A 20,595-nucleotide genomic window follows, 5' to 3' on the forward strand; every position below is an offset into this window, starting at 1 on the left:
AGCAAGAGATCACACTGCAATGCTCCCAGACTCCTTCCAGCTGTAAGAGATAGGCTTTGTTATTTAAAGATGGGTACATATAAATGAGGCTTCTGGACTATGTTTTTCTTCTCTTAGCCACTGTATGGATTCATGTAATGCCAAGAAAGTAGAAAGATGCCCTGTGCTCCAGTGTACAGCTCTGCAAAATGCTTAGTTCCATCATATAAATATAACTGGCAGTTTTGAGTCAAATCTCAACAGAGAAAAGCGGTCGTTAAACAAAATGACAGAAAGTAAGTCCTTCCATACAAATGCTACTTGGTTTTAACCCTCTTTTTTCTCTGAGTATTAGATGTTTCCTATTTCCTCGGCCAGAAGTAATCGGTCCCACCTCTGGAAACCCTTAGGTATATTCGCTATTTCTCTTTCATGGCACTCCCATCTGACTATCCCTGCAGTAGGAAACAATCCAGGAGGGCAGGAACCATGTCCTCAAGGTTCCCAGTGTGGTGTCTGGCCCAGGGTAGGCATAGATCAGCCTTGAGGACAGAGTGCTTGTCAGGAGGCTGCCAATAAGCTAAAGTCCACAGGGGAGAATATGGATGGCATCAGAACCCCTTCCTCTTTGCCTGTAGAAAGAGAGAGGGATGCCGGGTGAAGTAGCCCCAGCTACTCCAGATGCTGAGGCTGGAGGGTCGTTTGAGCCCAGGAGCTCTGGGCTGTAGTGCACTCTCCCGATTGGGTGTCTTCACGAAGTTTGGCATCAATATGGTGCCCTCCCAGGAGTGGAGGACCACCAAGTTTCCTAAGGAGGGAACTGGCCCAGGGCGGAAAAGAGAGAGGTAGTCTAATGCTTGCACTCTTGGGAAAGAAAGAATATGGTATAGCAGTCAAGCTATGCAGGTTGTAACCAGTGTGTCCAGAATTTGCCTAGATCACAATCTAGGATTCTTAAGGGAGAGAGGAGAGGAAACTTTAAGTCGTGCCTTCTAATTAAGGTAGCCACCGTTGTTAAACCATCCTTTTGCCCAAATTGCAACATCCCAAGAGATGCAAGAGAGAAGCTGTCTTACCTCTTTCTTGCAGTAAGCTATTCTTTGCTTGCAGGAAAGACAGATCTGCTGTATCCACTTTCTTGGCACATATCATGTAGGTGTAAAATAAACAAGTTTCTGCCATTTTCTCATTCAGTCTTTCTGTGTCTCCCCCATATTCCCCCTCCTCACACTCATACCACATTCATACCAGTGGAAAGAAAGATTCTCTAGAGCTAGGGGATGTTTCTTTACACTGAATCCAGCTCCTGATAGGAGTTAAAGCCAGGACAAGCATATTAGCCCATTTTCCACCTTATATCTTCAAACACCACAAAAGTGCATCAAACAAAGTCTTCCTGTGAGTTTACAAGGTGGTTGGTAAGAGCCACAGATCCAGTCTTGCAGAGAATTTCTTTCCAAGTAAATTGATACCAGAGTTATTTATTGTAGTGTTATTCCTGCCAACAACTTAATACCAAAGCCAGCATTTGAAAATCCAGTGAGAAATTTGTCCTTGGAAATGTGAATTAAATAGTTCTTGCAGGCTTCTCCTCGGCAATTTGGATTTTGCCTGGCAAGTTGATTCGATGTGTAAGTCTAAAATTTTCTAAGTTCTTATGAGGTGCTTAGATCATGTGGCTGCTCCTCATCCAAAATGAACGTGATGCAATTTGCAGGCCTACGGACACGCTGCTGGGATCCTTCAAAACATCATAGTTTCCCCAAAGGGAGCAAATTCAAGCTCAGTAATTGGGGTTTTGACCTGAATGTTCACGACTTCTTCTCTTTTAGTAAGTTTTGCTTTAGAGAGTTCCCAAAGATAATCTTATTTAGAAGAAGGGAGGCTTACAGTACAAAGAAAGACACAGCTCTTACAAAATACTCTTCCAAGAATTGGATTTAGTTGGCTAATTCCATCGTTCTTCATGTCAGCTTTCTTCACAATTGTTTCCTGGGCTTTTTATTTTTGTTATGTTCAGACACAAGCTTTATATGTGATGAGAAACACCAGGGAATTCAAGATAGGTGAACAAAGGAAGGGCACATTAGCCTTGGCTGGGGAGATCAGAAGTGATGGTCGGGCTTTGTGTGAAGGGCATGGGGCAGAGGACTCCAACTTCTTTCTTGGGCCCTTTTCAGATGGATTTTCTAATTTTTGTGAAATAAGTCAACTCACCTGGCTGGTCATCCATTTTGATGTTACAATAGACACTCTTACTGTACCCAGGCAGTTGTCTCTAAAAGTTCATTTAATTTACAGCCACCCAAATCATGACCTCTAAGTTTCAAGAGAGCCCTGAGAAGAAGTGTTATAAGAACGCAAAGTCGTGAAGATTTGGACTGGTTAGTGTCAACCATAGGAATATGATTTCACTAGTGGGTGGTTTTTACTTAAGAATTTTTTTTTTGGGGGGGGGACAGAGTCTTGCTTTGTCACCCAGGCTTGAGTGCAGTGCCACAATCTCAGCTCACTGCAACCTCCACCCTCTAGGTTCAAGCAGTTCTCCTGTTGCAGCCTCCCAAATAGCTGGGATTACAGGTGCCTGCCACCATGATTGGCTGATTTTTGTATTTTAGTAGAGAAAGAGTTTCACCATGTTGGCCAGGCTGGTCTTGGACTCCTGACCTTAAGTGATCTGCCTGCTTCAGCCTCCCAAAGTGTGTTTACTTGAGATTTTTAAAACAAGGTCCTAGTTCCTGAGAGTGAGTGAGTTGTGTGCTCTGGGAAGGAAGATGTAGAAAAGGCAGTGTCTTAGTCCATCATGATGCTATAAGAAAATACACTATCCTAGGTGGCTTATAAACAACATAAATTCATTTCTCACAGTTCTGGAGGTCAAGAAGTCAAAGATCAAGACACCAGCAGGTTTGGTGTCTGGAGATGGCTACTTCCTCACAGATGGCACCATCTCACTTTGTCCTTACATGGTAGAGGGGCAAACAAACTTCCTCCAGCCCCTTTCATAAGGGCACTAATCCCCTTAGGAGGGACCTGCCTTCATGACCAAATCACTTCCCAAAGGCCCTACCTCCAAATGCCACCATGTTGTGGCTTAGGATTTTAACATCTGAATTTTGGGGAAACGTGCAGACCATAGCAGGCAGGAAGCAAATATCTCCACCCCCATTGTCTGAGTCAATGGAAAAGAGCATGGAATTTCAATGCCCTCATTTCATGACCTGACTTTCTCCTCTAGCCCAATAACCATCCCGGTATAGGAAGAAGGCTGGCAGGTCACTGCCTCTTCTCTGCTGTGGTGGTGAGTGGACAAAGGATGGGATGAAGACAGAAACCACCAAACCTTACTCCTCTCTCTTCTGTCTCCCTTGTCCCTAAACCAGGTCTGTCTTGGGAACCTTTCTAATCAAATCTTCCATATCTCATTCATTTTCAGCTTTTACTAAAGAGATAAATGAGGTCAGCTGGCTACTTCAGCGTAGGCCACCAGAGAGCTCCATTTATGTGAGTTTCATCGGTCTAAGATTTAGTCTGAATGACCTGCAGCTCTGAAATCTCAATGGTCAGCAATTCTGGAACAATGACCTATACTACCCGACACATGTGAAACTAATCTGTGGCAGAAAGACAAATTGTAAATGTATCATTGTATTAGTCTGTTCTTGTGCTGCTAATAAAGACATACCTGAGAGTGGATAATTTATAAAGGTTTAATGAACTCACAGTTTTACATATCTGGGGAGGCCTCACAATCATGGTGGAAGAGGAGGGAAGAGCAAAAGGGATATCTTACGTGGTGGCAGACAAGAGAGCTTGTGCAGGGGAACTCCCATTTATAAAATCATCAGATCTCATGAGACTTACTATCACGAGAGCAGCATGGGAAGGACCCGCCCCCATGAATCAATTACCTCCTGCCAGGTCCCTCCGATGACATATGGGAATTATGGGAGCTGTGATTCAAGGTGAGGTTTGACTGGGGACACAGTCAAACCATATCAATCATGTGGAGTGGACCTTTCCAATAAGTACTATGTTTGCTATTCTGAATGCCTGTCCAAATATCGATGTACATAGCAGAGAGAATTAGCAGTCAGAGTAAGTGGTAGTTCCATAAGAAATAAAGAATCAAGGCAAATTACTCTTTTGCAGTTTTTTAAACATTTTGTATTTCAATAGCTTTAGGGATACACGTGGTTTTTGGTTACATGGATGCATTGTGTGATGGTGAAGTCTGAGATTTTAGTGCACCTGTCACCTGAATAGTGTACACTGTACCCAATGGGCAGTTTTTCATCCCTCACCCCATTCACCCTCCCCTTTTCTGAGTCTCCAAAGTCCATTATATTACTCTGTATGCCTCTGCATACCCAGAGATTAGCTCCCACTTACAAGTCAGAACATGCAGTATTTGATTTTCCATTCCTGTGTTACTTCACTTAAAATAATGGCCTCCAGTTCCATCCAAGTTGCTGCAAAAGACATTTCATTCTTTTTTGTGGCTGAGTAGTATTCCATAGTATATACCATACCACATTTTCTTTATCCACCCATCAGTTGATGGGCACTTAAGTTGATTCCATGTCTTTGTGATTGTGAATTGAAGGTAAAAAATTTTGATTAGGCTGTACATATTAACGTATGAAGTCATCCCCATATTTCTAAAGTGCTAAACCTTTCCTATGCCCACATATTTGCAAGTGTCGGACTCAGGATTTCTCTTCCTACAGTGGCAGGTTACTGCCATTAACTCTATCTCTTTTTCTTTACTGTGTACCATTGATCTCAGACCTTTGCTTTGGGCTGCTACTTTACACTGTGAACCTAATTCTATCTGGGAAGAACTTAGGACATGGCGTGTGTGTGGTAGAACCATTAATTAAAAATGAATTAGCAATATCTAATGATGCCTTTTCAAAGACTGGAAGGAACCAAACCTTCCCTAGATTTTCCCTTTGAGCAACGTTCACTACCTGGTTTAAGGATAAAGGAAAGAGCTCTCATGCTGTTGCCAAATTACAAGATGGGTATTAACGACAACAACAAAAAAAACCCCACAAACTAGAAACCATGTTTTGCCGTAAAAAAATGGTATAATCAAAGTGATGTCTTTGTAAGCCCCTGGTGCTGGATGCAGTGGATGGAAACTGACAGTGGCTAATACCTGTGTCTTCTTGCCCAGGCCAGTGAAAGACGTGTTCACCTCATCGTGTCCCGCCGGGTTCGGCGGAGCCCTGACATCTTTCAGGAAGCCAGCTGGAACAGCAATGGCAGCTGGTCCCCAGGGCCAGGGGAGAGGAGCAATACTCCCAAGGTGAGGCCTCTAGGGCAGGTCCTCTGCTCCTGCAAGGAGCTATTTCTTGCTTGCTTTAACATTTCTAAGTGTCATCTCGGGACTTTTTTACTTAAACAGACACTTTGACTTGTAAAACTAAAAGCCCAAAGTCCCATATTTAAGACTTGAAGAGATAACAGGTGTCTCCCATCCAAGCAGGAGAGAGGAAGGTGTAGGAAGGTTTTGAAACCTGATCATGTAGACCTCATACAGGGACCTGATTTCTAGCCTAAGCCAAAATAAATGTCATGTTTTGGCCAAGAGTCATCTTTTTTAAGGACTGTATTTTATTCACTTTGAAATGAAGCAAACAGTTTGCTTGGTTTCTGGCTTTTGAATTTTTCAGTCTGCCTAGAAATCAATGATTTCCTGGCTACTTTTAGTTTTTGTATGTGTTTGCTGAAGGGCCCAGGAAGATAATTTAAACACTTGAAGCTCATGTAACATTAGGGAGTGTTGGGGATTGGGGCAAACCAGAGAGCACATGTTATATGGCATTCAATCCAGAAAACTCTAAAACACTGTGGATCTGTGGGTGGAATTCCTTCTTCAGGCCACCAGTTTGCAGCCTCTCTTTAAATGAAGTGGCGCAGCCCAATTTGTACTTCTCTCTGTGGCTTCTGTTAGATGCAATGCCTTAACCTCTTCATTTAGATGCGTGTTTAAGCAACACAAACTTTGTTTAGTCCAAATTAAGAGTCCTATGGCTTTAGCTTGGCATCCTGTTGGGATGCTAATGAGCTTCTTTCAGTCATTTCTCCTGAGTTCTGGTTTCATGGCATCACTTGTAACTAAAAAAAAAATTCTTAAAGATAGCTCATTCTTCTTGCAACAGAGAGTAGGGAATGCCCTTTTCTTTCCACGTCAATCTATATGTTGGTTGGAATAGCTTACAAATTGAGTTTTTGAGTAATTCATACAGAAACAATATCAAATTTTTTATTTTGGAACCTCTCTGCTGTATGCTGTGTTAATTACAGAGCCTACAAGGTTATACACCCTTCCAGGTTCTCCAGCCAGCCAAGCCTCATAAATCCATAAATTACATGTTTATTTACAATAAGGAGTCTAGACAGACCAAATATATCCCACTAAAACATTTTATAGATAAGGACTCCCTGATGTCTTTTTGCTAGTAAATGCTTAATGTTTAAATTTAACTGATCATCTTTATTAATGGAAAACTATTAACTTAATTGAAGTTTTTATCCAATTAACTAATTTTAGTTGAATTAGCTAGAATATGTCATATTCTAAGTCATCAAATTATGGAAAAGGTAGCCTCCATCTGCACTGTGGTTTTATAATTCCTTCCACCTCCTCATCATGAAAGAGTGGGGAGGATCTGATCACATTTCTGCTGCAACCCTCTGTCATGTGTCTTAATTCCTGGAAACATACAAATTGACTTAGTGGGAATTGTAATTATTTCCATTTTAACTTATATTCTATCTGCCTTCTGAAATATCCTCACAAAAAAGTAACATATTTAAAATAAAACTAAGACATATATGATTCTTTGATGATTTGTTTTTATATTCTTACTAAAATTTTGTTTGGTTTAGGAAACTAGGTAGCTTCTTAAAAATAAGAGCTTAAACAATTCAAAGACATACCAAAGAAGACAAAGCAGGATTTGTGGGACAGAAAACTTTTAGCCAATTAAAAAAGTCAAGGAATGATAGGCATCAAATTTTGCATGGTTTACCTCTGTGGGGAGGAAAGGACTATGAGCAGAAAGAGTCATAGAGGGACTAAGTGCACATGGAATGCTTATTTCTGATGTAGGGTTTTGAGGTACATGGGTAGGTCATTCTGTTATTCTTTATGCTTTGTTACTTGTCTAAAATGTTTTATTCTAAATATCCAAAGCAAATATTCTAAAATAGAAATACGTCTTATAGTTTGAGAAATATTCAGGTACCCATCGTGTTTTTAATTAGCTTAAACTATTTTATCATAAATTATGTTTTTAAACATCAAGGAACATTGTAAGGTGTCCAAAGTAGGGTGAGGAGAATGGAGAGAAAAGATAGAAAAGTCATCTCTATCATACATAACTATCCTCCTCTCCAGCCAAAGTCAGGTAACCCCGGGTGTGAAGCTTTCACAGATTATTTCTTTTTTTTTCCATCGCTGACATTGGTCTCTTTCTGGTTGAGAAAGGAAATGGTCATGAACATTGGTTCATGAGACACAGAACACATGCATACATGTCGCATTTGTGGTATTTCAGCCATTGCATCCAGCCCCTCAGTGCACAACTAAACATCACTTGCTCACCGCAGGCAAGGCTGTCTGGTAAGTACTGAGCAGGTGTGAAAGAAGACTATAAAATATGGTTACTTTTTTTAACTTAGAAAAGTTTCTGATACTCATAAATGACAGTGTTTCTGAAATGCTGACTCACTACTATCAGGAATAAATGACTCACTTGTGAACTTTTGAGTGCAGTTCACTCTGTGTACTTAAGATTCCTCCATGGTCAGGCGCAGTGGCTCATGCTTGTAATCCCAGCACTTTGAGAGGCCAAGGCACTTGGAGCCAGGAGTTTGAGACCAGCCTAAGCAGTAAAGCAAGGCTTTGTCTCCACCAAAAATATTTTAGAAATGTATTTTTCTAATGGTCTCTAATCTGTTCCTTCCTCCATTTTTACTCGTTCCTTTTGAAATGTAAACTTTATCTGAGTTAACCTATAGAATTTGGGACAATGTAACCCTATTATGGTTGGGGTGAATAAGTTGAGGATTCTTTCCATGTGTCTTTCTCTGTGATTTCAAGAACCACCATTATATTTATGCACTTTTCATAATTTATGCAGTTTTGGTAGTTTTTGCATTTAGAAAACGGAAACCCACTTTGCATTTTCTACATTCAAAAACTACTAGAGTTGTAAATTCATGTGCCATGTTTTTCTGTCTGTGCTTTCAGCCCCTCCATCCTACAATTACTTGTCATGAGAAGGTGGTAAATATCCAAAAAGACCCCAGCGAATCTCTCGGCATGACCGTCGCAGGGGGAGCGTCACATAGAGAATGGGATTTGCCTATCTATGTCATCAGTGTTGAGCCTGGAGGAGTCATAAGCAGAGATGGAAGAATAAAAACAGGTAAAAAGTAAAGGGATGTTAAAGGCACTGGGGTGGCAGAGTATTACGAGAAATTAGTAGCTTGTTGTGTTAGGTGACTATTTTCAAAATTAATGAGAGAATGTGGGAGTGATCAGCCAGGACTTTTGTTACCCATTGCCCTTGACTGGTTTGAGTATAGATACTAGACCAGGTTCCACTCTTCTTAGTTGCAGGCCAACTTGTCTGCAAGTAAAGGTAGACTCTCCAAACAGTTCCAGGAATTAATAGAGAACTGCTAAAGTTATGAGCAAGTTGCCTCTATTAAATGGCATAATTTAGTTCCATTCATTCTACATGGTTCTTTGGTGGGTTGATCCAGTGGTGAAACTAATTCATGAATTATTCCATTATGTGGATTAGATAGAAAAACTCATTTGATAGATTTGATTCAATGAATACTCATTAAGTGAAAGTATCATGCTAGATACTTTCCCAGGGTGAAAAGTATTTCACTACTTTAAGCTCATATGTTCTGGGCTACTTTGAATAAATAAAGGAAGGTGATATCAAATTTGCCTCTACAAATATGTATCCTTAATAATATTGTCAGTTCATACAAGAGGGTAGCTCGGATGGATGAGGGTTTATGCCATTTAAAAGTCCAGATTCAAGAGATAAATTGAAGTTTCCCAAGTACAGTTGCTGAGCCTGAGGAGCCATAGGGGGATGGTATATTAAGAGATTTAGTCAGCTGGCTGAAAGACGCTTCTTTTGGGTCAGAAAGGACTCAGGGCCTTTCTCTTTTTTCTCCTCCTATCTTTTTTGCTCTTGCTGTGGTTATTCTGTATAAGAAAGATAAGCAAAATGGGACAGAAAGAAACAGGATGAAGATAAAATAATAGAAAATGGAAATAGGAGAGATGTATGTTTTAATTTCTCTTTTTCTGCAAAACACCTGGGTGGAGAATGATGAGGCCAAACAAAGTGGCTTGTTAACAAATGACTTGTTAATAGAACATGAGCTAGAGGATTATATGATCTGTATGGAAATGATCTTGCACATAGTAGGTGCTTAACCAGTAGTAGCTATTTTCACCTTGGCAATGAAAATGTTGTTCTTTCTGCTTCTTTAAGAGTGCAGCTCCAAGACTCCTCTGCCAGACACTCTCATGGGTAGTTTCTTTTCATTCAATCCATATTTACTGGATGTCTACTATATGCCTGGCTCTGTGCAAATGCTGGAGCTTTTGCCAAATCCTCCTACTTTATGCTAGAAACAAGAAACAAAAGAGTGAAAAAGTAGGTTTTCTTTGATTAAATAGTGAACAAGACTAATTTTCCTCTCTCTCTTCCTTCCTTCCTTCCTTCAGCAAGAGCCAAACACCGATAGGTGTGCTTTAGAAAACCCCAAACAAGTCTTAACAGCACCTTGGAATGCACACACTGTTTACCATTTGCTATGTGAGCACCCAGCCTCCCGTCAACAAAGAAAACCTTTACCCTCTGCCTCTCTGTGTCCCAGTCAGCCCCTACCCCCTTGCACTTTAAGCAGAAGTCATGTTTGTGCTCTCACTCAAGATAGCTTCTGCTTCTCTGGCCATCAGGTGACATTTTGTTGAATGTGGATGGGGTCGAACTGACAGAGGTTAGCCGGAGTGAGGCAGTGGCATTATTGAAAAGAACATCATCCTCGATAGTACTCAAAGCTTTGGAAGTTAAACAGTATGAGCCCCAGGAAGACTGCAGCAGCCCAGCAGCACTGGACTCCAACCACAACATGGCCCCACACAGTGACTGGTCCCCATCCTGGGTCATGTGGCTGGAATTACCACGGTAAGTCCCAATGCAACATCCCTGTAGGGGCGTGGGAGGAAATGATTACATTTCTTAAACCACTCTTTCACTCTCTAGGGCTGATTCATGGCACTAGCATCTTAATGAGACCCAGTCTTGATTGTGGGACTATGAAATAATTCTCTCTTCCCATTTGTAACTGAAAATGTATGCGGGCATTCTAGGGCAAGGATGAAAGCCTGAATGTGGAAACACTGTTTGGCCTTCAGGTTGCAGAGCTCATAGGACTGCCGTGTACAGCTGTGTAGGTTGTTCATGCAGCATGGAACTCCACAGACAGGCAGAGGGGGCAGAGACCCAGCCTGTGTTTACACCCCCTGGAGCTGAGCTGCACCACCTAGGAGAAGGTTCACCTTTGCCTGATCTGCTAGTGGCAGCTCTGGAACCTTGCAGAGAGGCTGACTGCCTTCTGTGGCTTTATTTTATTTTATTTTATTTTATTTTATTTTATTTTATTTTATTTTATTTTATTTTTATATAGAGTCTTGTTCTGTCACCCAGGCTAGAGTGCAGTGGTGCGATCTCGGCTCACTGCAACCTAAGCCTCCAGGGTTCAAATGATTCTCCTGCCTCAGCCTCCCCGAGTAGCTGGGACTATAGGCACACACCACCACACCCAGCTCATTTTTGTATTTTTAATAGAGATGGGGTTTCACCATGTTGCCCAGGCTGGTCTCAAACTCCTGACCTCAAGCAATCTGCCTGCCTCGGCCTTGCAAAGTGCTGGGATTACAGGTGTGAGCCACCGTGTCCGGCCAGTTTGGTCTTTTGAGTGGCCTTGGCTGCACATAAAACCATGCACCAGAACACTTTGCCTTTGCTAAGATGTTTAAGCACCTTTTATTTGGAGACAATTCTTAGATCATCTCTCCTTAGTGCCTGCTCCTGAGAAGTTCTTGTGTAAAACTTCAGGAAGTAGCTGGGTTGTCATGTACTTGTCTCACTTAATTACTTCAAGGAAGAATTTGGGGTTAGCCTTACAAAATGGCTAGATACAGAACTATTCAAAGAACAGACAAGTTCGTGTTTGCTCACCTGCATTAGAGCATAAACTATTGGCCTTCAGATGATCATCTTGTTAATTCCAATGTGTGAATAATGCTAAATATTAGCATCACTGAAGAGATACTAGCATAGAACTAAATATGGGAAAATGAAAGTGAGACATTTAGTTTTAGTACATTTTTCTTGAGGGTGGGGATAATTTTCTCTCTCTTTTTACATTTCAAATGAGTTTTTTAAGAAAAACAAAACCCTGCCTCAAATGCAAAATGAACTAGATTGCTTTTTGAGCCTTCACTAGTTGATAAATTGTTTTCTAAAGCAGTACATTTTCAAAAGTCCTTAAACAGTTAAAATCTGAGCATTGAGTCAGTTTAAAACCCTTTGGACATTTTAGAACTGAGTCTGAGTGAAAGTAGAGAGTATTACTTTAAAGTTTTATTTTTAAAAATCTTTCTGAAACTAGGATCTATTAAAATCGTTTTGTTTTTTGTGTCTGAAAGCTGTTCTGTCATATAATCAAAGTCCCTCATTATTCATTTATGTAGGAGAGGACAATGTGAGGTGCTTTTTGCTCCAAATACAACCAAGTGAATGTCTTTCTTCCCCTCTACCTTTTGTCATTTGCCCTTGGGCGTGGTACTGCTCTGCTTTTGCTAGAAGTAGAGTCTGGGCTGGGTATGGTGGCTCATGCCTATAATCCCAGCAGTTTGGGAGGCTGAGGTGGATGGATCAGTTGAGACCAGGAGTTCAAGACCAGCCTGGCCAACACGGCAATACCCTGTCTCTACTAGAAATTCAAAAAATTAAGCAGGCATGGTGGCACACGCCTGTAGTCCCAGCTCCTCAGGAGGCTGAGGCATGAGAATTGCTTGAAGCCAGGAGCCAGAGGTTGCAGTGAGCTGAGATCGTGCCACTGCACTCCAACCTGGGTGACAGAGTGAGACTCTGTCTGAAAAAAAAAAAAAAAAGAAGAAGAAGTAGAGTCTGCACTTTGCTCATTTCCTCTAAATGGACAGTGGTAAGGAAGCATGATGTCCTGGCATAGACAACACTGATTTTCAGAATCCTGGAGATTCCTAGTTTCTTTCATTCCATCCTCTCCCCATAGCAATAGAATAAACATGGTAGAAAATTCAGAGTGCACCAAAGAGTGTAAAGAGAACAAAAAGTAAGTCTCCTTCCCTTCAGATCCATTCAATAGAGGTGATCACCATTATCAATTTTTTTGTGTACTGTAAGTCAGAGGCTGGCAAGCTTTTTCTGAAAAGGGCCTGATAGTTTAGGCTTTGAGGGCCACACGGTCTCTGTGGCAATTACTCATTTCTGCTGTTATGGTGTGAGACAGCCACAGGCAATACATGAATGAATGGGGAAGGCTGTGTTCCATTCATTCCAATAAAATTTTACTTATAAAACGAGGTGTTGTGCTGGGCTGTAATTTGCTCACCCCTGGCCTGTGTTTATATATACACACATACACACAAACACAATGGTAGCATACACACTCCTATATACCATGCATTTTATTTAAAAACAAATCTGATGTTTTGGGTATCATGATAGGCATTGCACCATCGTCGTATCCACTGCCAATTAGGAACTGGTTAAATACGTTATGGTACATCTAAACAGCCATGCACCGGGTTGCCTGGGTATCATGTTATTGTATCACACTTCATTCCTGTAGGACTGCTAAGTAGCACTGAATGGTGTGAAGTGTGAGGCTCATGTCATTTCTTTCCCTCCATATGTGGCTTGGTCTTTTTACTTAACATTCAAAATAACTTCTATTATTTTGTTGCTGCTTTTTAGGAACTCTAGATATTTGTTTCTTTGATATATTTTATATTACATATATTTAATATTCTAGGATCCTCTTCAACTCTTTTTTCTCCATTTTATTTTCTTGACTTTTAATTTTTATTTTAGATTCAGGGGTACATGTGCAGGTTTGTTATATAGGTAAATTCATGTCACAGGGGTTTGTTGTACAGATGAGTTCAGCACCCAGGTACTAAGCCTAGTACTCATTAGTTATTTTTTCTGATCCTCTTCCTCCTTCCATCCTCCACTCTCAAGTAGGCCCTGGTGTCTCTTGTCCCCCTTGTTGTGTCCATGAGTTCTTATCATTTAGTTCCCACTTATAAGTGAGAACATGAGGTATTTGGTTTTCTGTTCCTGCGTTAGTTTGCTAAGGATAATGGCCTCCAGATCCAACCGTATTCCCACAAAAGACATGATCTTGTTCTTCTTTATGACTGCATAGTATTCCATGGTGTATATGTACCACATTTCCTTTATCCAGTCTACCATTGATGGGCATTTAGGTTGATTCTGTGTCTTTGTGATTGTAAATAGTGCTGCATGTTTTCCTGGCTTATTTGCATCTGTCCTTCAATGCTCTCTGTGTTTTCAATATTATTTCTGTTCCTTTGCAACCACTTTCATTGCTGTGGTGTTTTTATTTTTCTCTTCTACTTTTTTATTCTGTTCCATTGGCTCATCTCTTCTGTTGTCTCATCTTCCTTGAAGTCCTATCTCTGCATTGAGCTCTTGTTCATAGAGCAGTTGCTTCAGAAATATTTTAAATTCATAGTAATATGGTTGGTTATAAATTTTATTTTTTGTAGTAGCACTTCATTTCTGTGGCAACATTTTTCTGGTGAGTGCTATCTGCTGGAGGTTTATAGCATGGGGAAAGAACAGTGCCATATTCCAGATAGTAGAAATTTCTCCTTATGGCACCAGGCAATGAGTGTGTTTATTTGTCCCCAGCTGACTAAGCCCAGCCTGGCTGGGCACAATCCATAGTCTCTCTTACTCCACTCACACACTGGCCAACTGCAGCCCATACCTGTGCGTTATCTCGGATTCTCACTGGCTTACCCGTGCCTTTATTTTCTGCCAATCTGGGCCCAGGGAAGCCTGCTAGCAGCCAGCCCTCTTGTGTCTGGCGTTCCCATGTAGAATGGGTGTTTTGCCCATTAGAGTGGCCATTTGCTAAGACCTCAAGGCTCTACTGGCTTGGTCTATCCTTTCCAGCTGTGAGTTTCTTCTCTTCCATCTTTTCCTCTTTGACTGCCTTTGGCACCTCTCCCTCATATATGGTGACACTTCATTTTGTTTAAGATGGAATTTGCATTTCTGTTTCCAAGGCTCCTACTTGCTTTTATAGTAATGTTTTAAAGCAGAAGAGGAAACACAGGCTTCACTCTGCCATTTTGAAACGAGAAGTGTGTCCTCCTGGTATTTCTCAGAAGTCATCAATAATCAGTCATGCCCCTAGATCAGGCTTCAGATAGTCCCAGGGTATGAGCCTCTTTCAGTTTTCATGGGAGGAGGCATCTGCTCCCGTCTCTAATCTCGACTCCTCAGAGCCTCGAGGACACCAGTTTCTCCCTGACTGATGCAATACCACTGGCTTAAATGTCTCTAGCCATTTAGCATGAATATCATTCACTCTAAGAATTTCAGGCCATTTGTCATATCTCAGCAAAATCATGTTACTTGAATTCATAGAGTTAAGCTGCAAATGGATATTTTTGAATCCACAGAAATTTCCCTCCAAGTTACAAATCTACTTGGCCAAATATTTTTCCCTTTCACTTAACAAATTTTGAGGAAATTCTAATTTCCCAATGTGTGATCCAGCCAATTAGCTAAGGTGCTCTACCAATGAAGAAAAATGATATAACATGTCAGCAGGTCTAGAAACAGGAAATCCATTGTAATTATGTCCTTAAGTGCGATACGACACAGAGTATACATGAAGAAGGTAGCATTGGTAAGCTGTGCTTGTTCTGAACTAATCGAGGAGACAGTAAAAGTAGGCTATGAAGGACAATGCAAATGTGCATTGTTGTGTGAATTGTGTGCCAAGAGTGACCCCTGGGTAACAGCTCCAGACATTGTCTCTCAGCTATACAAATTATCAGCTGCCATTCAGGTGGAAGTGATTCAGGAAATACTGAAGGCTTTCTGCTTCATTCTTTGTTGGCTCTCAGGGCCCACATTCCACATCTGGAAGTCTTTCCAAACATGCTCTCATCTGGACTAGTATGATAGTAATACACATTAACTCATTTCTCCTCTTGCCTTAGAATTTTAACCTTTTACTCTCCTGAAACTCATAAAACATCTTAATGAAGATTGTTTATATTGAATAGCAAGGAAACAGATCTCATGTCTTCTCCTTTTAAAGTCAAAGAACTTTCATATTTTAACTATAAGACAGGGACACTATCAGGTGCATTCACATTATGCAGTAATAATAAAAGAGGCAGCTGTGGCTAATACTTATAAAGCCCTTTCTATGTGTCAGGCATTTTTGTGAGAGCTTTATGTGTTCTTTGCATTTTTCACTCGTTTAAAACTCACATCAACTCTGTGATTTTGGTACTAATGGCATCCTCACATTAAAGGTAGAAAGCTAAAGCACAGAGTGGTTCTCTTGTCCAAGGTTACGTGGCCAATTAATAGGCAGAGCTGAAATTTGAACCAGGCTCTCTGGTCTTAGAGTCTATGGCTTTACCGTGATGCAATGGAAGTTTTGTGAGCACCCTCAAGAGGATGCTAAGCCTACACTTGGCTTTAATAATGTGAGCTATATAATTTGTTTTCTCTCTACTGTAAAGCAAGTTTAGGAGTCTGAATGAAGCAGACTTTTGTCATTCACTGGGTTGGTTTGGGAATTTAGAAATTCGTTGGAGGCCAGGTGTGTTGGATCACTCCTATAATCTCAGCACTTTGGGAAGCTAAGGCAGGCAGATCACCTGAGTTCAGGAGTTCGAGACCAACCTGGCCAACATGGTGAACCCCCATCTCTACTAAAAATACAAAAAATTAGCCGGGAGTGGTGGTGCATGTCTGTAGTTACAGCTACTCAGGATGTTGAGGCAGAAGAATTGCTTGAGCCCAGTAGGCAGAGGCAGTGAGCCGAGATCATGCCACTGCACTCTAGCCTGGGTGACAGAGTGAGACTCTGTCTAAAAAAAAAAAAAAGAAAAGATGTTGGAGTAATGGAGTAAATGATGATATCTTCATCTGGCTGGAGGATATAGTCAAATAGAGGAGTAGGAATACCAATTATTTTCACAGTTGTGCTCCATAACAACCACAAAACCTCAATAGCATGTGACAATAAGAATATATTTTGCTCACGAGTCTGTGGGGTTCAGCTGATCCAGGCTAGAGTTGACAGATCTTGGCCGGCTCACTCATGCATTTGCACTCTGCTCTGCATTTAGGTGGTTGCTAATCTTGGTTGGTCATGCTTGCATGGCTAGGGTTTGACTGGCCACGGCAAGCATTCGACTGATGAGCTCATGGATGAGGCCAGAATCAGAGTAGGAGGGCACTGCAAAGTTGTGTGATAAAGAACATAGATACCAAGAGTGAGTGAGGAATTAGAGCTATTAATGCAATTATTCTGCAATATTAAGGAAGAATGAAGATATATTTGTTGTTCTGGACATGTTGAGTTTTAGATACCAGTGGGATGTCCAAGTTTAATAAACATGTCTGGGATGGCAATTCCTAAAGCCTTTTGTCTCAAGATTGTTATACATTTTTTAAAAGATACTGATAATCCCAAAGAGCTTTTGTTTATGTAGGTTATATCTAATAAAATTACCCTATCATAAATTAATCTGAGAAATTTATTGTCATTTAAAATAAACCTATTTTATGTTAGCATAAATCATCTTTTATGAGAAAATGTTTTTAAAAAACTCAGAGGAATGGCATTATTTTACATTTTTTGCAAAGCTTCTTAATGTTTGGCTCAAGAGAAGATAACTAGATGCTCTTATTTGCTCCCGCATTCCGTCTGTTGCTATATCACCTATCACGTGGCCTCTGGAAAATGCCACTGTATACTCATAAGAAAACAAGAATAAAAAAGGCCACTAATGTCTTAGTGTTATTACAAAAATGTTTTTTTTTACCTTCAGACACCCTGAAAGGCACACCCTTTGGAAACCACACTTTGGAGAAAAGTATAAGCTAAAAATTGATTTGGGGCTGGGTGCAGTGGCTCATGCCTGTAATCCGAGGACTTTGGGAGGCTGAAGTGGGAGAATCGCTTGAGCCCAGGAGTTTGAGACCAGTGCCTGGGCAACATAATGAGACCCTATATCTGCTAAAACATATTTTAATTTTAAAGATAGATTTGGGCAGGATCAATATGTAGGTAGTACGGTATAGGGGCTCCGTAAAATATTGGGGTCCATTGAGAAGAGGATTGAGGAAAGGAGAGCCCTTGAAGGAGAGTGAGAAGAAATCACCAATGAAAAAACAGAACAATATTTGCTGGATTTGGCCTAATGGGGTATAGTCAGAGGCTTAAGCAGGAGAAGTTTTAAGAAAATATTGAGCAGTAAAGGAGTGGATGCAGATGGAACTTTTCAGAGAAAAAAGAAAGGGTAAATCCTTAGTGTAGAGGGTGACACATGGGCCAGGAAGGCAGAGAAGGGCACTGTTTTTAAAAAAGTCAGTATTTCAGTCACCCTCTTCCATGGCCTCCACCCAAACTTGTCATCTCCTAGAACCACTCCCCCTTTGAAATCATAAAGTCAGATGTTGTGAATACAGACTTCTGCCATCTAGTCCATAGACCCTTCGGGTTCATAGACCCCTTTACCTTTTCCCTCAACCTCTTCCGTCTTCACCTCCATCCTAACGCTGTTGGGGTCCACGGACAATCGCATCAACCATCTTTTTCTTTTTTTTGGAGTCATTGTTTTCCACTTTCTTACTCCATCACCCTTCTGAACTATCTGGCAAAATTACAACCCCCTGGATTGTCCAATTATGTACATTTTCTCCAAGCCTACAACTCAGAACACTGCTGGGGAAAATCACCCTTTAAACCTGTGGTCACCACCTTCAGGTGGGCCCACAGTGCCGCTCCTGTATCCTTTGACATTGTTTATCAGCTGTCTTCTGTCATTCTCTACAGCAGCAGTGTCCCACATACTCTGAGCAACTTAAACCTCCAGCAGCTCTACTGACCCCTTTCCCCCCAGCAAATACCTGCATTTCCTACATGAGAAGGACATGTTACAGTCCTTCTCTTGCTGTGTTTCTTTGTGGGATTTTCTTGTCCTCCTGGTTCTTATCTGTATCATTACCCATAGTTACTACCCCAAAATCTCCTTTGCAAGACCTTTCATTCCATCTGGACTGGATGTCCACTTTGGTCTAGGTGGTTGGGAAAGACCTCTAAAGAGATGACATTTAGTTCATGACCTGAATAACAGGAAGTAACAAATCTAGCTGCTATGAATGGCGCCTTCGTTACCTTTCTGCCTTCATACCTCTTGCTTTGTGTAAGTCCGTATCCAGCCTTTCCTGTTTGCCTCCGGGCACCATGAAGGAGGAGTCCCTTCTCCTGTCCACTGCACTGCTCTGAAGTTTCCCCTCCTGCGCCTTCTCAAAGATCATCCCTCCTCCCTTTCTGTGCTCTTCCTTCTCTGCTGGCCGTATTTTCTCACCTGTTCAGTAGGTTCAAGTTTCTGCTCTGTTAAAGAATCATAAGCTTCTCTGAGTCCGCCAGCTTTTTCTTTCTTCTAACAAGTGAATATCTTGAAGTGATTGTCACTGTGTCCACTTCTCCCTTTATTCACTCCTCAACTCACCACATCTTGCTTCTCTCCCCTTCCCACTCTTGCCACAAAATCACACTCTTTAATATCACCACAGGCCTGTTTATGGATTCGTAGAGTGGACATGTTACAGTCCTTCTCTTGCTGTGTTTCTTTGTGGGATTTTCTTGTCCTCCTGGTTCTTATCTGTATCATTACCCATAGTTACTACCCCAAAATCTCCTTTGCAAGACTTTTCATTCCATCTGGACTGGATGTCCACTTTGTTCTAGGTGGTTGGGAAAGATCTCTAAAGAGATGACATTTAGTTCATAACCTGAATAACAGGAAGTAGCTGGCAGTGGAAGCACAGCAGAGAATTCTGGCAGAGCAGTTAAACAAAAGCCCACAGGTGGGAGCGAACGTGGCATGGTCCAGGGATGGCAAAAAGGACTGTGTCCAGAACCTGTGGTTGGGGGAGAGGTCTGAGAGATCAGAGTAGAGAGGGACCTGGCTGGGTAGAGAGAGAAGCGTCTGGGGGAAGAAGCCAACAGGGGTCTCACAGTATTGCCAGGTGAAGCTGGACACTGCGACCTTGTAGCAGCATTGAACTTCATGATTGTGTTACTTTGGAGTTCAGTTTGAAATGTTTTCCATGCCCTTATTATGGTCTCTAGTTCTGTTTTATAAAATAATAAATTTTGGATCTTTCCTCTGATTGACTTACTGAAGAATAGCCAGCATGTCCTTGGGCACTGACTGGCTCAATCTTTTAAAACTATTAAGGCTCAGTTGTCACCTAGAATTAATACAATAGGAACACTTGCCAAGGAAATGTCAACTGTAACTTTCAATAATACAGAATACACAACTGGAGGTGTTTTCCATGCATGTTTCAAACACTGTAGCACAGGAGGGATAGCATAGATAAGCCTGGGAGTGGATCCCAGGACATCTTGTCCTGGTTTCCTTACTCACTGCTTTTCTGTCATGACTTAGGTTCATGAGACACCTGGCCCTGTCACCAGTTAGCTGAAAGCACACATTATTTCATTCACCTATAGTGCTGCTTCTTGTGTTAAGTCCCTTGTAGTATTCTGTTTTCTATTATATTTCAAAAGTCCAGGCTCTCTCTGCTTGAAATACTCTCTGCTTCACATTTTCTGGCTACCTCTTGTTATTCAGGTCATGGACTAAATGTTACCTCTTTAGAGGTCTTTCCCAACCATCTAGGAAAAGTAGGCATCCAGTCCAGATGGAGTCAAAAATCTGTTGGAATGGGGCACTGAGTCCATGAGAGGTGAGGATCCGAGTGGAGTGCTAGAAAAGGAGACTTTGGGGATAGTTAACTCATGGCAATGATATAGATAAGCACCATATGGATGAGAAAAATGCTCAAATTTACCTGAGAGAATTTTTAGTTTTTATTTCTTCTTTCTTTTCTTTTCTTTCTCCCTTCCCTTCCCTCTCTTTCCCTTTCCCTTTCCTTTTCCTTCTTTTTTGAGACAGGGTCTCACTCTGTTGCCCAGGCTGAAGTGCAGTGGGACAGTCTTGGCTCACTGCAGCCTCAACCTCCCAGGCTCAAGTCATCCTCCAGTCTCAGCCCCCAATGTAGCTGGGATTACAGGTGCCCGCCACCACACCTGGTTAGTTTTTGTGTTTTTGGTAGAGACAGGGTTTTGCCATGTTGGTCAGTCTAGTCTGGAACTCCTAGGCTCAAGTGATCTGCCTGCCTCAGCCTCCCAAAGTGCTGGGATTAAAGGTGTGAG

General features: G+C 41.4%; 1 protein-coding gene across 6 annotated transcripts in view; it reads left to right on the forward strand.

Moving 5' to 3' along the window:
* Positions 1–20,595, forward strand: part of LNX1 (ligand of numb-protein X 1) — a 192,153-nt gene that overhangs the window by 165,061 nt on the left and 6,497 nt on the right. For all 6 annotated transcript variants that reach the window (XM_030922374.1, XM_030922371.1, XM_030922366.1 and 3 more), the window contains 3 exons: positions 5,162–5,293; positions 8,246–8,423; positions 9,989–10,217. In XM_030922374.1, coding sequence (XP_030778234.1) covers positions 5,162–5,293; positions 8,246–8,423; positions 9,989–10,217 — 539 coding nt within the window. The remainder of the gene's footprint in view (positions 1–5,161; positions 5,294–8,245; positions 8,424–9,988; positions 10,218–20,595) is intronic.

The sequence above is a fragment of the Rhinopithecus roxellana genome, chromosome 2 (assembly GCF_007565055.1).
Source record: "Rhinopithecus roxellana isolate Shanxi Qingling chromosome 2, ASM756505v1, whole genome shotgun sequence".
Classification (NCBI taxonomy): domain Eukaryota; kingdom Metazoa; phylum Chordata; class Mammalia; order Primates; family Cercopithecidae; genus Rhinopithecus; species Rhinopithecus roxellana.